Source organism: Meles meles, chromosome 18 (genome assembly GCF_922984935.1).
Source record: "Meles meles chromosome 18, mMelMel3.1 paternal haplotype, whole genome shotgun sequence".
NCBI lineage: Eukaryota > Metazoa > Chordata > Mammalia > Carnivora > Mustelidae > Meles > Meles meles.
The window spans coordinates 43,850,832-43,866,400 of record NC_060083.1 but is presented as its reverse complement, the minus strand read 5'-3'; the positions used below and the strand labels follow the sequence as shown (position 1 = coordinate 43,866,400).

General features: G+C 49.6%; 1 protein-coding gene across 1 annotated transcript; it reads right to left on the bottom strand.

Annotated features, from left to right (window-relative positions):
* Nucleotides 1–12,788: 12,788 nt before the first annotated feature.
* Nucleotides 12,789–15,105, bottom strand: EIF1 (eukaryotic translation initiation factor 1). The gene is made up of 4 exons (XM_045983743.1): nt 14,921–15,105; nt 14,052–14,215; nt 13,805–13,906; nt 12,789–13,006 (listed from the first exon to the last, which is right to left on the bottom strand). The coding sequence occupies exons 1-4, from the start codon at nt 14,949–14,951 to the stop codon at nt 12,962–12,964; spliced, it is 342 nt and encodes a 113-aa protein (XP_045839699.1). The 5' UTR covers nt 14,952–15,105; the 3' UTR covers nt 12,789–12,961.
* Between the last annotated feature and the right edge of the window lie 464 nt (nt 15,106–15,569).

Below are 15,569 nucleotides of genomic sequence, written 5' to 3'. Positions count from 1 at the left end.
GGTCGGCAGGGAGCCTGCTTCCTCCTCTCTCTCTGCCTACTTGTGATCTCTGTCTGTCCAATAAATAAATAAAAATCATAAAAAAAATAAAGTAGGGAGCTTATCCTGGATTGTCTGAGTGGGCCCCATTTAACCAGATGAGCCCTTAAAACGTTCTTTGGCGGGATGCCAGGGTGGCTCAGTCTGTTGAACGACAGGTCATGATCCTGGGGTGTTGGGATCGAGTCCCGAGTTGGGCTCCTTGCTTAGCAGGGACCCTGCTTCTCCCTCTGTCGCTCCCTCTGCTGTGTGCTTTCTCTATCTCTAACAACAACAATAAAAAATAAAAAACAAAAAACCAAACTATGTTCTTTGGCTAGAATGTCCTTTGGGTAAAGGTGGAAGTGATGCGGCTAAAGGATAAATCAGAGAATCCAAGAATGAGGACGATTCCACCTGCCCTTGCCGGTTTAAAGATAGGAGAGGGAAGGCAGCAGGCTGAGGAGAGCAGGAGGCCTTCAGGAGTTGAGAGAGGCCCCCAGCTGAGGCCCCAGACCGCAAAGAACTGAATTCAGCCAACAATCCGATGAGCCTGGTAGTGGGTTCATCCAGAGCCTTTAGAACGGAGCATAGCCTTGGGGACGCCTTTGTTTTGCCCCAGGGACCCACACTGTACCTGGGACTCCTGACCTATGCGATGGTCAGAGAATGAGTTGGTGTTGTCTTACACTTCTAAAGCTTGTGGTGATTTGTTATGGCTGGAAAATACCCAGGATTCTGGTCTCATGGAGGTTTCCTTCAGTCAGAACTGGCCCTGTGTGAATTTGTGTGGGATTTTCTAAATATAGGTAAGGAGGGTGTTCGTCGAAGTACGGGGCCGTTCCCCCATTCCATTTCCTTCCAGTTAGTGAGCACCTGCTGTAAGTCAGGGGTAGGTGAGGCCCTGGGGATAAGAGGTGACTATGACTGGCCCCTTCATGGCTTGGTGGCACTGAGATTCCAGGGGATGGGAGCAGAAACAATAGACATAATAACAAGAGTGGGGAGGATGGTCCCTGGGGAGGGAGAACCCTCCGGGGGCAAGTCTGCTCTTGGGACCACACTCCCACCGGCCAGGGCTGGCTCTGGCAAGCAGTGGTACTGGGGCTCCCACCTGTGGTCCCGGGGAGCTGCAGACTGTGCGAGGCCGCCCGGGGCTCCTCATTGATTATTGATGGTGGACAAGGGAGAGGCTGAGGATGCCTCTGTGCCTCAGGCAATGAGGCCTGGGGAGGGGTGAAGGTGCTGGGACGAACAGTGACACCTGGGAGGTGTTCATGGCAGCATGGGCATCTGCGGTCCCTCCCCCGGAAGGGGGGGCTGCGGAGGAGGAAGTGGGTTCACGACTTCTGGCTTTACCTGCTTTCCCGGCCTGGTAAGGGAGCAGGACCAAGAGGACAGCCCACAGGCTGCTCTCAGGCAGAGCTGGAGAGGGTGCCCTGGGATGAGCTCAGGGGCCAGGTGACCCGCCTGGCTGGCTGGGAGGGAGAGCAGAGGGCACCCCACTTTCAGCCTTGGCCTCCTCTCCCTGGTCCCCCTCTCCCCTTCTCTGATGCCCAGCTGTGCCTTTGGAGCGGTGGCTTTCAATCCCCTCCTCATGTTAGGATCACCTGGGGGAGCGCTAAGCCCACCCCCACACCCAGGGCGCTCATCAGAAGGCTTTTCAAATCAGAAGCAGGGGTGAGACCCATGGGCTGGCTGGAGTCTGGGTGCGGGATTGGCGTTTGTGCACGTGGGAGGCCAGGACTAGGAGGCTTTGCCATTCTGGGCTGAATCCCAGCTTTGGCACTTCCTAGCTGTGATCTGAGGCAAGTCACAGACTTCGGGCCCCTCCCCCCCTTTGCTGCCATTTACCTGGGAGGGCCACGGTGAGGGATAACAGAGACACCTGTAGCATTCACTTGGTCTCTGCCACTCGGTAAGTTCTCCGTAAGGCTGTCATCATCGGTATTTTCAGCACCACAGCCTTACCTGCCCCTCCTCCATGCTGCTGCATCCTGCCGACTTCCAGAATATTCTACCCCGCTTTCCTTGATTATTTTCTTCTCCACTCTTTCCTGTAATAGTCCCTAGAGCCTTCCCTCACAGAGCCCATCAGAAACACAAGGGGGGCTTGAACCTAGACAGTTGGATTCTGTAAGCGTCAAGAAAATCCTTTCCGGCGGCGCCTGGGTGGCTCAGTGGGTTAAAGCCTCCGCCTTCCGCTCAGATCATGATCCCTGCGTCTTGATATCAAGCCCCACTTCGGGCTCTCTGCTCAGCAGGGAGCCTGCTTCCCTTCCTCTCTCTCTGCTTACCTCTCTGCCTACTTGTGATCTCTGTCTGTCAAATAAATAAATAAAATCTTAAAAAAGAAAAAAGAAAAGTCTTTCCTTGCTGCTATCCCGCTTTCTCTACAGTGAGCCTTCTCTTCCCTGCACTCTGTAATCTGTTAAGCCAGTGAGTGGGGTTGGTTGGAGTGGCAGACTCAGGCCAGGGAAACGGAGGTTTTTGTAGCTGATTTCACCTGTAATCTTACCTTTTTACCCCTCACACACACACAGTGAGAGAGGGAACACAAACAGGGGGAGTGGGAGAGGGAGAAGCAGGCTTCCTGCTGAGTAGGGAGCCCAGTGTGGGGCTTGATCCCAGATCATGACCTGAGCCCAAGGCAGACGTTTAATGATGGAGCCACCTAGGCACCCCCGCCCCACCTGTAATCTTACTTGGCTATTATAAAAAGCTGTTTCAGGGAAAGGAGAAGGGGTGGTGCATTTCTTTAGGCTTTATTGAAGTTTCTCCTGTTTTACAAACCCACCTAATTCTGGACTCTCCCTGGCAGAGGGTAAGGACATTTCTGTTCAATAGTCCAAAGTGGTGCTTCCATGCGGTAAGGGCAAAATCCCTGCTCATAATTTGCCCACTCAGCCAGCTCTGACACGAGACAATTAAAAATAGACATATAAGGGGCACAGGGGTGGCTCAGTTGGTTAAGCATCTGCCTTTGGCTCAGGTCATGATCCCAGGGTTCTGGGATCAAGTCCCACATCAGTCTCCCTGCTCAGCGGGGCATCTGCTTCTCCCTCTCCTTCTGCCCCTTCCCACCTCACACATGCTCTCTCTGTCACAAATAAATAAAAAAATCATTAAAAGATACACATATAAGCTCTATTTGTTGAGATATAGTGCACATATCACACAATTCATTCTTTTTTTTAACACCATTCACTCTTTATTTATTTTTCCCGTTCACTTTTTTTAAGAAATTTTTTAAAGATTTTATTTATTTATTTGACAGAGATCACAAGTAGGCAGAGAGGCAGGCAGAGAGAGAGAGAGAGAGAGAGAGAGAAGAGGAAGCAGGCTTCCCGCTGAGCACGGAGCCCGATGCGGGACTTGATCCCAGGACCTTGGGACCATGACCCGAGCTGAAGGCAGAGACTTTAACCCACTGAGCCACCCAGGCACCCCTCCATTCACTTTTTTAAAGTACACAAGCCAGTGGGTTTCAGCGCATCCACAAAGTGGTACAACGATGACCTTTATCTAGTTCCAGAATATTTGCATCAACTCAAAAGGAAAACCCCCTTACCCATTTGCAGCCACTCCTCATTCCTCCCCACCCCTCCCAAGGGAATGACTGGGAAATGAAAAAGAGGTTTTCAAATAACCGTTTGGGGAGTTGGCAGCACGGAGATCACCTTACGAGGAACTCCCTCCTCATCGACTGGTCGAAATTTAAAGCGGCTCTCTCAAATAGCACTCTGAAAGGAAACCCAAACCACTGGGTTCTAGAACCTTACAGCCACAAGAATTCTAAGAGATGGGAGAAGATGGGGAAAATCAAACAAAGATAAATTATTGACTTGTTCTGGCAGTCCCTGTCACAGGCTGAGTGTGACCCCTTGCCTAAGCACGACTGAAATAATTCAGGTGTTTGTACACTGCTTCTTTAGCATCTGACTCCCCAGCTAGAGTGTAGACTCCGGGAGGAAGAAGGTGGACTTTGGTTTTTCCGTTGCTGACTTGTACAGAGCAAGTCCTCCGGAAATGGGAATGGGTGAGTGAACAGGGCAGAGAGTTGGCTGTGAGCTCTGGGCTCGAGAGAGAAGTGGAGGCTGGAAACAGAGAATTACGATCATGAACACTGAAGGCATAATCAGTCATGAGGGCTGGTGTATGGTGCTCAGCGCCGCAGGAAACAATTGTAGGAGATGAGGACATCCAAGACCCTGTCCATCTTCCTCTCCTAGAACGTAGTGTCCATTCGGGCAAGGATCTTTGTTCGGGGCTACATTCTTAGCTCCGCAAAGGGTGGCCGGTGCAGCTGGGATGCCGCATAAATGTTTACTGAATGAATGAATGACTCATGCCATGAGAAATGAAAATTAGCAGGTGAAGATTCTGTAACATCATGATTTGCTCTCCTTCCTTTGTGTTTCTACTTGGTGGATCCCGAGGGAAAGGGTGAATTAAACCAGTGGTTCTCAAAAGGGGGATGTGGGTTTGCCTCCCAGGGGCATTTAACAATGTCTGGAGATAATTTTGGTTGTCAGGCATGCATGGGAAGGAGCGCTATCACCAAGCAGTGGTGGAGGTCCGAGATACTGTTAAACATCCTGTGATACACAGGTCAGCCCCCTCTTCCCCAACACATAATTATCTGGGCCCAAATATTAATAGTGCTGAGTTAAGTGAAGCCTCTGGGTTACACAAACTCGCTGGTAGTTGTCATAAGCCTGAGCAAGCTCTGCGTGAATCGGTCCACACGAATGTTTTCTGTCCTGCGTCCAACACAGCGACTGAGCTCTGTCTCAGTGAGTCTTGACTCTTTTGGATTCAAAATCCCTGTCATATCAACAGTCTACAGGACCAACTTGGGATCTTTAGATATTTTTAGATCTTTTTCATCATATGCCAGGTGTATGCCCGGCATTTTAAGAAAAAAATAACCTGAAGTTGGTAAATTATAATCGGTTCCCTTAAAGTTCAACTTAAAAGATAATCTGTAATAATCATACCGTGCAAAGGCAGCTTTTGACTTTCCCCTGTAAATAAAGGGGACAAAACACTGTTTAAATTTAATTAGAAGGAAAAGCATGACTTCAGACAAATTAAGAAGGGATACTGCTTCATGTTTGGTTCTGAGAAAAAAATGTATTTTAAAATGCAGCTTTAGATTTTGCTACGTAATTAAAAAACAATCTAATGTTCATTGGGATCCCCTTATATTTGTTATAGCTTTTGTATTATTTTTCCTGGGGGCGACAGAACAGGGTTTCAGGTGTCTCACACGCAGGCACATTGCGAACAGCACTACAGAAATGTAGGGTGTCTTCGGTTCCAGTGAAATAGAAGTCAAATTAGTTCTAGCCAGCACCGTATTTTCTCCTTCAGCATTGTTTTTGACATCCTGGAGACCTCTTAATCAGACGGATGGGACTTGGAGGTCTGGTGGGCTTCGATGGGGGTGAATGGCTAGATCATCATCACTCATGGGCCACCCCCGCCAGTGGTTCTGTCCTGAGGCTCTGGGGGCCAAGCCCAGACTTGGTACCATTGCAGGGGGCTCCCCAGCTGATCCCATGACAGCCAGGTCTCTGTACCTCTTAGCTAGTGCAGTGAACCTAATCCATATTCAGCTCATAACTGTTGCTTTCCACACTGTGACAATTTTTATGTGTTTTATATTTTTAAAGATTTTATTTGTTTGACACAGAGAGAGAGCAAGGGAGGGAACACAAGCAGGGAGAGTGGGGAGAGAGAGAAGCAGGCCTCCCACTGAGCAGGGAGCCCATTGTAGGGCTCCATCCCAGGACCCTGGGATCATGACCTGAGCCAAAGGCAGACACTTAACGACCGAGCCACCCAGGGGCCCCTTTTTGTGTGTTTTATTTTTATTTTTTTATTTTTATTTTTTAAAGATTTTATTTATTTGAGAGACAGAGAGAGGGATCACAAGCAGGCAGAGAGAGAGGGAGGGGGAAGCAGGCTCCCTGCTGAGCAGAGAGCCCAATGCGGGGCTCGATCCCAGGACCCTGAGATCATGACCTGAGCCGAAGGCAGAGGCTTAACCCACTGAGCCACCCAGGTGCCCCTTTTTGTGTGTTTTAAATGCACATCTAAAACCATAATGGAAAATGCACTTATAAAAATTAAAAGTCATAGGGGACCTGGCTGATTTAGTCGGTGGACTACGTGATTCTTGATCTCAGGGTTGTGAGTTCAAGCCCTACGTTGGGTGTAGAGGTTACTTAAAAATAATATCTTAAAAAATAAAAGTCATAATATTACTATCTTTTTTTTTCTTTTTAAGATTTTATTTATTTATTTGACAGAGAGAGATCATAAGTAGGCAGAGAGAGGAGGAAGCAGGCACCCTGCTGAGCAGAGAGCCCAATGCGGGGCTCGATCCCAGGACCCTGAGATCATGACCTGAGCCGAAGGCAGAGGCTTAACCCCCTGAGCCACCCAGGCGCCCCTACTATCTTTTTTTAACCAGTTTGCAAACCACAATACGAGGCCTGCTAATTTACGGTTCAAACCCGTGCTTCTCAAGTTTTGCTAAGTGCTGATTGTTAAAATGAAGATGGCTTCAGGGGGTCTGGGGTAGGGCTTGAAATTCTGTCCATCCAATGAGCTCCCAGGGGACACTGAGCAGCAAGAGTCTATAGTTCTGGGGCGCCTGGGTGGCTCAGTTGGTGTAGAGTCTGCCTTCGGCTCAGGTTAGTGACCCTGGGGTCCTGGGATCGAGTCCTGCTTCGGGCTCCCTGCTCAGGAGGGAGCCTGCTTCTCCCTCTACCTGCTGCTCCTCCTGTTGTGCTCTCCCTCCCTCCCTCTCTCTCTCTAGCAAATAAATAAAATCTTAAAAAAAAAAAAGTGTCTGTAGTTCTGTCTTGAAGGTGGACCACGAAACCTAGGTAGGTCACAGCTCTCTGCATTGACCTCGTTCTTGTTTGCTCCTGCTGCACAGAAATGGACAATCAATGACTTGACACACAGAGAATGACAGTAACGTTTTCGCCCTGCATTAACATTTCCAACCTCTGTGCTCCCTGTGCTTCCTGTTTTCAGCCGATTGTTCATTCTGGGTATAAATCGACCATCAAGGACTAAGATTAAAGACAATTTAAACTGGGCGACGGCCCGGGCTGCTGAGGCGGGTGGTGGCTGCCGGCAGCGGCTAACGAGCAGTCACGCACGGCGGCGGTCTGTGTACCTTCTGCCCGGCACACACTCGGATTGGGAGCTGTTTAGAAATGTCTTTAAATAGTTATTCATTTTCAAAGTTGATATTGGAATAGGCACGTTTCTGCTTGGAGTGCTGTGCCTGGGAAAACCTTGTTAATCCTGGGGCTGGGTAAGACTGGGGAGGAAACCACAGACCCGTGAGTCTTAGCTGGTTTGGGTAATGGGGTCTTTTAAGAATCTGATAAAAGCTGTGGACAGTCTTTTTAAAATTTTCTAAATTTTTTTATTTGACACAGAGAGAGGGATCACAAGTAGGCAGAGGGGCAAACAGAGAGAGAGAGGGGAAAGCAGGCTTCCTGCTGAGCTGAGAGCCGATGCATGGCTCCATCCCAGGACCCTGAGATCTTGACCTGAGCCGAAGGCAGAGGCTTAACCCACTGAACCACCCAGGCGCCCCATGCCGTGGACAGTCTTACCAGAACATACCCACATGTACCTCACACACAAAACCTCAGGGGTTGGTTTCTCAGGTGCTGGTAACCAGCTCTGACTCTTGGCCACCACCTTCTCAAACCATCTTAAATATAATACTTCTGATTGCTTTCCCTGAAGCTTAGCTCTGCTAACGCTCTCTCCCGCTCATATTTCCTCAATAGCTCCCATTAGCCAAGCAGTGTTTCCCCAGTGTGGTTTGTGGCCCTCCCACATGAACTGGCCGATGCTGGTTAAAATGGCAGGTTCCTGGGCCCCACATCAGAACCTCTGGATCAGGGTCTCTGGCTCTAGAAGGGAGGCATTTCCTGGAGCATTGTGGGCCAGGCATTCTGACCTCAGAGGTTCTGTTGTACCTCATACTAAGTGAATAAAATGCATCCACAGGCCAAATAGACATTTTCTGTAGTAATATTGGAAAGATGTATAAATTTTATAAATGTGAGGTTTTTTTTTTTTAAGATTTTATTTATTTGACAGACAGAGATAACAAGTAGACAGGGAGGCGGGGGAGGGGGGCGGGGGGGGAAGCAGGCTTCCTGCCGAGCAGGGATCATGACCTGAGCCAAAGGCAGAGGCTTAACCCATTGAGCCACCCAGGCGCCCCATAAATCTGAGTTTTGTTAAAAATAATATTGTTCTTGAGGCGTCTGGGTGCCTCAGTCTGTTAAGTGTCTGCTTTTGGCTCAGGTCATAATCCCAGGGTCCTGGGATCGAGCCCCACATCAGGCTCCCTGCTCAGTAGGGGAGCCTGTTCTCCCTCTGCCACTCCCCCTGCTTGTGCTCTCTCTGTCAAATAAAATCTTAAAAAGAAAAATATTGTTCTTAGGGCATCTAAGTGTCCGACTCTTGATCTCAGCTGGGGCCTTGACCTCAAGGTTTTGAGTTCAAGCCCTACTTAAATAACCTGTTCTTTCTCTAGAAATTTTTATTACATTTACATATAGTTATACAAGAATTATATCACAGTGACAGCCAGTGCTACCTCTTGTAGTGTGGAACACTTATCCATTCTGAGTCTTACAGTTTTTTGGTTGAATTTTGGAGACGATCAATTACTTCCAGTGCCTAGACGTTTCTGTAGGCCCTTGAAAAGCAGGTGGGATTAGTCAGCTCACACCCAATGGAGCCTAACTATCCTGGGTGAGGCCTAGAATCTGAAAAAATTTTTAAAGATTTTATTTATTAGAGCGAGAGAGAGCACAAGTAGGCAGAGAGGCAGGCAGAGGGAGAGGAAGAAGCAAGCTCTCCACCGAGCAGAGAGCTCGATGCGGGGCTCAATTCCAGGACTCCGGGACCATGACCTGAGCTGAAGGCAGCTGCTTAACCCACTAAGCCACCCAGGCACCCCTAGAATCTGAATTTTTTAACATGATTCCCAAGAACTGTGTATTATGAATATTTGAATTAGGAGGATTTAAGAGAGTCCGAGTGAAGAAACGGCCAAAGCCTCAGACTATTTGCTAACTCTGAAATAAATGTGTACCTCCTGAAAAGTTAAATAGTCTGGGAGCTCTTCCATTTCAAAGCCTTATGAACAATCAACTGTGTTTTGACACTCATGCCACCCGGGGGCAGCACTCAGGCTGGTAAACAAGGAAGCCTGGCAATTCCAGAGCTGGTTTGACCCGATGTTTAGTTCCCAAATATATCATGTTTCTTTGTCCTATTTATAGGTAAACTTTGAATAGGTTTTAAAGTAGTTTTTGTGGATTCCTGTGCAGTTTTAGCTGACCAGTACTCATCTTGTCTTGCTAACACAATTTGACGACTCGACACAATTGTTGAGTCTGGGTCTGCTTGTTCCAGGGAGAGGGAGCAGAGAGAAGAGGGGAGGAAATAGGAGAGGGAAGGGGAGAAAGACAACCAGAGGGAGCGAGGAGGCGGAGAGGAGACAGGGGCAGGAGAGAGAAGCCAACAGCCCAGAGCTTGGACACACTCCTCACCGTGTTCTGCTCTTGGCTTTGCCTCTTTTAACACAGACTAACCGCTGAATGTTTTCAGCTTGCGGCTCAGCCCACTGCGACCTCACACCAACCTTCCAGCCCTCCTTCCCCTCTGCTCCCTTCTCATCGCCTAAGTGCTGGCTCATTGCATCACTTCTCTGAATCTGTTTTTCCGTGGGGCTGAGTCCCTACTGTTAAATAAAGAGGCCACTGTAGCTATAGGCGCTTTGCAAAGGCCTGGCATATAGTAAGAGACAATACTACATTATTTCTGCTCTATACAAGGCCTTTGTTCCAGCCAAATGGTCCTACCTTAGGGCCCTGAGACACTGGGTGCTCTCACCTCTGGGTTTTGACTCTTCTGACCAGAACACCCTGACTTAAGATGACACCAATTTAAAAAAAAAAATTTTATTTATTTGACAGACAGAGATCACAAGCAGGCAGAGAGGCAGGCAGAGAGAGAAGGGGAAGCAGGCTCCCCGCCGAGCAGAGAGCCCGATGCAGGGGTCGATCCCAGGACCCTGAGATCATGACCTGAGCCTAAGGCAGAGGCTTAACCCACTGAGCCACCCAGGCGCCCCAAGATGACACCAATTTTAATGAAGCCTTTCCTGGCCCCCGAGTATGGACCGGGTGGGGATGATTTCCCAATCCCAAACACCTGCGGCTCTTTGGACAGGCCAGTGGCAGTACTGGCTCCTTTCTGCCTCGAGTTCAAGGAGCGTGCTGGTCCTCCACTGCTATTGGGCCATCTGCTTCCTGAACACAGGGTGTCCTCCTGACTGCTTTGAGTGGACCCCATGACTCCCCACGCTGTACACTGCATACACCAGTCTCTGTAATATGAGCTATTTATTTTTTAAAGATTTTATTTATTTTGAGAGGCATGGATCACAAGTAGGCAGAGAGGCAGGCAGAGAGAGGGGACGGGGGAAGCAGGCTCCCCGCTGTGCAGAGCCCGATGTGGGGCTTGATCCCAGGACCCTGGAATCGTGAACTGAGCTGCCCAAGGCAGAGGCTTTAACCCACTGAGCCACCCAGGTTCCCCTGTAATATGAGCTATTTAAATTGTGAATGTGTACGCTACACATTTACAAAGCACAGTTGTGCCCATTTGATGGGGGAAATTCGCCGGACTACTCAGTGTAGAGTTTCATCTAGAACCCAGGATCTCTGGCTTCTGCCCTTCCCAAAGGGGCACAACTGTGCTTTGTATCAGGCCCGAGATACTGAATTAGGGTGTTCCCCAAACTCCTGCCACGCCTACAGGTAGTTGTTTTGATTGGTTCTAGATGGTTGATTGGATACTGATGCTGCTAGCTTAACTCCATCTCGTTTCTAGAAAACTGAAGTCCTTAAAAGGTGAAAGTTTTCTCAATAGCCTAACACAGGACCTACTGTTATTAACCTACTTGATTCCGTTTTATTTTCTGATTGTGGTCTTCTGTGGGTTTGGCCTCCAAGGTTCCTACTGGAAGTTTTTTTTTTTAAGATTTTATTTATTTATTTGACAGAGATTACAAGTAGGCAGAGAGGAGAAAGCAGGCTCCCTGCTGAGCAGAGCCCAAAGCGGGGCTCGATCCTAGGACCCTGGGATCATGACCTGAGCTGAAGGCAGAGGCTTTAACCCACTGAGCCACCCAGGGGCTCCCCTACTGGAAGTTTCCAAGAGCCCTTCTGCTGTACAGTCAAATCTTAGATTTACAACAGTCACCCAAACATTCTAACAATGCCATCACATCTTGTTTGCTAAACAAAGGTTTTATAGGACCTTAAATTAGACCATGTCTATCTCCCAGTTTACAATCCTCTACTCTCACGGCAGTGGCCACCATCTCATCTCCCCTTCCAGGTTGGCCTCTGTACAGTCTTGTTCACAAGGCTGCTGGATGACCATCTACAAGAGGGGAACAAGAGTGGATTCTTCAGGACTCCTCTCTGCAATTTGCAGCCCGAATTTTATGACCTTAAATTGGTACCAATTCAGGATCCATGTGCTGGGAGAGTTTTAGCAGAATTACTGGCACCAGGAACAAACTTCCACAAACTCATTGCCTTTTCAAGGGACGGCCTCCAGACAGTCCTTCAACTTCTCAGAATACTTCTAGTCACTGAACTGTCACATGGTAAGCCTACTCCCTAGAAAAGGCCTTTTGTACCTCCTATGGGTGTGAGGATTAAATCAAGTCCCACACTACTGTCTGTCCCCCCATTACAGCCTTTAAGCTAAGATCCTATCACTGCGCAGACTCCAAACTGCTCCATAGAGCAAGTTCCTCCATAGCCACCGGGAAGGGACAGCCCTGTTACCACATCTGTCCACCATGCCTGCAACACAGCTGACCTGTGGGGAACTTGGGAAGGGAAAAGCTCACTGAAGGTTTTCTTGGCCAGGAGGTTGAGGTCCCAGTTGAGCTATAGGTATAGACTACCCCTCACTGCCCATTTCTGTGGTTCCTTCACACACTGATTATAGATAAAATACAATCTTCAAGTCAGGTGTTTCTGAAAACAAGTTTTATTTAAATAAGGGTTTAAATACATTACATAACATTAAACTGAAGGAAGAAATAAACCAAAAACCAGTCTGTTACTTCACATGGCATTGGGCAGCTGTCGCTAGTAAGTTGCAAGCTCTACAGCTAGCTACATGACTGACACATCAATCAGTTTGAAGTTTGTTCCCTTGTCAAAAGTTTAACTCAGATAGAAGGTTGGCCTCACACTCTGGTGTTTGGACATCGATTAGCTAGGATGTGTCTGGTCAAAAAGACCTGGTGGCAAGTCAGATGTCCTAGGAGGCCTCACTTGAGGGAAGGTGGCCGCCCTAAGCTCTGCCCACCTGGTCAGGTTGGAGACACCAGGGATCGAGCTTTGACTACCAGTGACTCTCTGTAGCAGCACAGCTGCGGTTGCCGCCTTACCCCATCCTGTCCTCTCAGCTTCACCGTGGACGGTTCAGGTGGTGACATTCTCTTAGGGCAGGGAACTCTGAAGAGGGAGAGGCGAGGAGCTCTTCTGGCCAGACATAGCCGTCTGTGATCTTGGGGCTCTGGGCTGGACCGAAACCTCACGTTACTGCTTGGTTTCAGGCCGGACACTGCCAGGCGCCTACTGCTTGACCTCTGTTTAAATGAGGGACTTCAAGACTAGACAGCATGGCTCTTTTCAGTTTATTGCATGAAGGAGTTACACTAGTCCAAGTTAAAAGCAGACCCCAAATGGTTACATTATACAAGCTGTGAGGTTTTTAAACTTGTGACAAGGGACAGAAGGGAAATTCTACTCATTGCAAGGAAATCCTCACTTAAGCTTCAGTGAGCCAAAAGCACTTAAAACCCATGAACCTTCAGCTGGTCGTCCTTTGCCAGTCCAATCTGCAAAGAAAAGAAAACAAGGTTATAATAGGGGATATGAAAAGAATTAAAAGTATCCATTTCCTTTTTTTTTTTAAAAAGATTTTATTTATTTATTTGACAGAGAGAGAGATCACAAGAAGGCAGAGAGGCAGGCAGAGAGAGAGGAGGAAGCAGGCTCCCTGCGGAGCAGAGAGCCCAATGCGGGGCTCGATTCCAGGACCCCGAGACCATGACCTGAGCTGAAGGCAGCAGCTTAATCCACTGAGCCACCCAGGTGCCCCTAAAGTATCCATTTCTGATGGCAACAACTTTGTCTGCTTGCTTCTACACTGGGCAAAAGTCCCAGAGCCAAGGCACACACTTTGAGCAGCAGGGCACAATGGTTTGTAACCATTTGAACCAATGATGTAACAGGATTTTAGCACTTAGGAACAGCCAGCCAGACATCCTGTTTATTTTATTATCTGCATGCAATTCAAAATGGCATCATTAAAGATGATCCACGTACATGGCATCTGTCTGGCTAAGTTGGTAGAGCACGCAACTCTTCACCTTGGGGTTCTGAGTTCAGACCCCACGTTGGGCCCAAGTAGAGATTACTTAAATAAAAAAAAATTGTAGGGGAAAAAAAAAAAAGATCCAAGAAAACATTGATATAAGGCAAACAAGTCTACTGGTGTATATATTTCAAAACTCAACCACTGTTTTGCTTAGCCCTACAAAACAAACTTCTGTGTCCCCAGGAGAGCTTGAACAGACAACAAAGGATTGTGACACAGTGGCACAAACGGATTCTGAAGAACCGACTGAACTCACCTCCACCAGGAACTGGCATATGTTCTTGCGCTGGTCACCCTGTAGCTGAATTACTTCTCCATATTCTGGATGCTCAATTACAGTACCATTGCAGGCAAATTTCTGCAAGCACCAACAAGGCAAAACAAATTAGACCAAGTCAACAGGCTGAGGGCACTAACAATCCCTAATGAGAAGCAATCCAAGTCAGCACCCCCAACCGGAGCAAGTTAAATGTGATTTTCCTACAATCTCATTTAAGACCCACCTTCTTAAACGCCTTCACTAGTTTCTTTTTATCGTAATCATCAGCGATCCCTTGGACAGTAGTAAGGGTCTTCCTGCCGTTTCTCTGTTGAATTCTTATATGGATATAATCCTCAGTGCCAGCAGGAAGCAGATCATCACCCTTACTTGCATCAGCAAAGGGGTCTGGGAAGAAAGATCAATCTCGTTTAGAGCTGTTGGGGCTCAGACGCCACTGCCACCCTTCCAAAGCATCTTTTTTGCGCGCGCACAAACTAATACTGAAATCGCCAGGGCTTAGGTCACGTCAGATCTGTCCTTGCTGGCTGTCCGCGAACGGGTCAGTCTGGGACGGCCAGCTTTCCCAGAGCCAGGGAGCGCCTGGGCCTCCTGCCCCAGGCCCGCCCCCGGAGGACGATCACGTGCCGGGGGAGCCCGGGCCAGCAGGCAGCGCCCCACCCGGCTGATGCAACAGGCCGGAACCCGAGCTCCAAGGCGGGGCCAAGCTTCCCGCCCCATTGGCGCGAGCGTTTGTCACTTAGGGCTGGCACCGCCTCTCACTCCCAGCTCCGTGACAACGGCGGTGACGTAACGGACGTGACGCAGGGGTGGCGGGAGGGGGCGGGTGTGGCCCAGGGCGGCCCGGGAGCCATTAGTAAATGCGCCACCCGAGACGCCGGGCCCGCCCAAGGGATGCCTCCCTGCCCGCTCCTTCCGGTCGTGCTTTAAGGGCCGACCCCAGGGCCCAAGTCGAGGCCCCGCTTCCTGCGAGACCACACACCTTATGTCAGCCTGCGTTTACGAAAGCCCGGAGCATCCGGCAGGGGTCCGGGCCCGGAGCACTTCGCCGCCCCACCCAGGCCTCTCCCCTTGGACCTTTCCGCAGCTTACCGAAAGAGTGGAGGTTCTGGATAGCGGACATACGATACGATTCCTTTTCCTCGGTGGAAACGGCCTGCGGAAGGCGGCGGCGGCGGGAGAAGGCGGGCGGGGGGGACGGAGCGTCGGGAAGCGAGGGGGCTCAAGGGGGAGGCTGCTGAGTCCTCGGCGGCGGCTCAGTGACTGGGGCGGAGGGGCGGCGCCTGTATTCACTTATATAGCCACCCCTGTGACGCCAGCGCGCTGCCCTCACGTCCCGGTCCCACCCACGGCGTCGTGGCCTCCGCGCCCTGGCGCCGCCGCTTCCGATTGGTTCGGGGGCGGGGACGCGGGACGGCGCCTGCGCAGGAACTCTTGCGCTGTGGGAGGGCGTCCTCTCGATTCCCCGAGAGGTGGAGGGGGAGGGAGAGGTTGGTCCATCTAGGCGCCTGCGCAGTGCAGGAGGAGGGTGTCAGGGTGGCGCAGGAAACTGGCGGAGGCTTCAGGATCGCGTTGCTTCTTATGTTCTCTGGCACGTTCCACCTTGTTGATCCGGTTGCAGCCCGATCTGCTTGGAAAAGAGCGTTTTCATGGGTTAGATCGGCTCTCCTTAAATAAGGCTTAGATGCTGAACCTCCCAGACGCGACGAATTCCCACTGTCTCATACTCTCCCAGTTACCC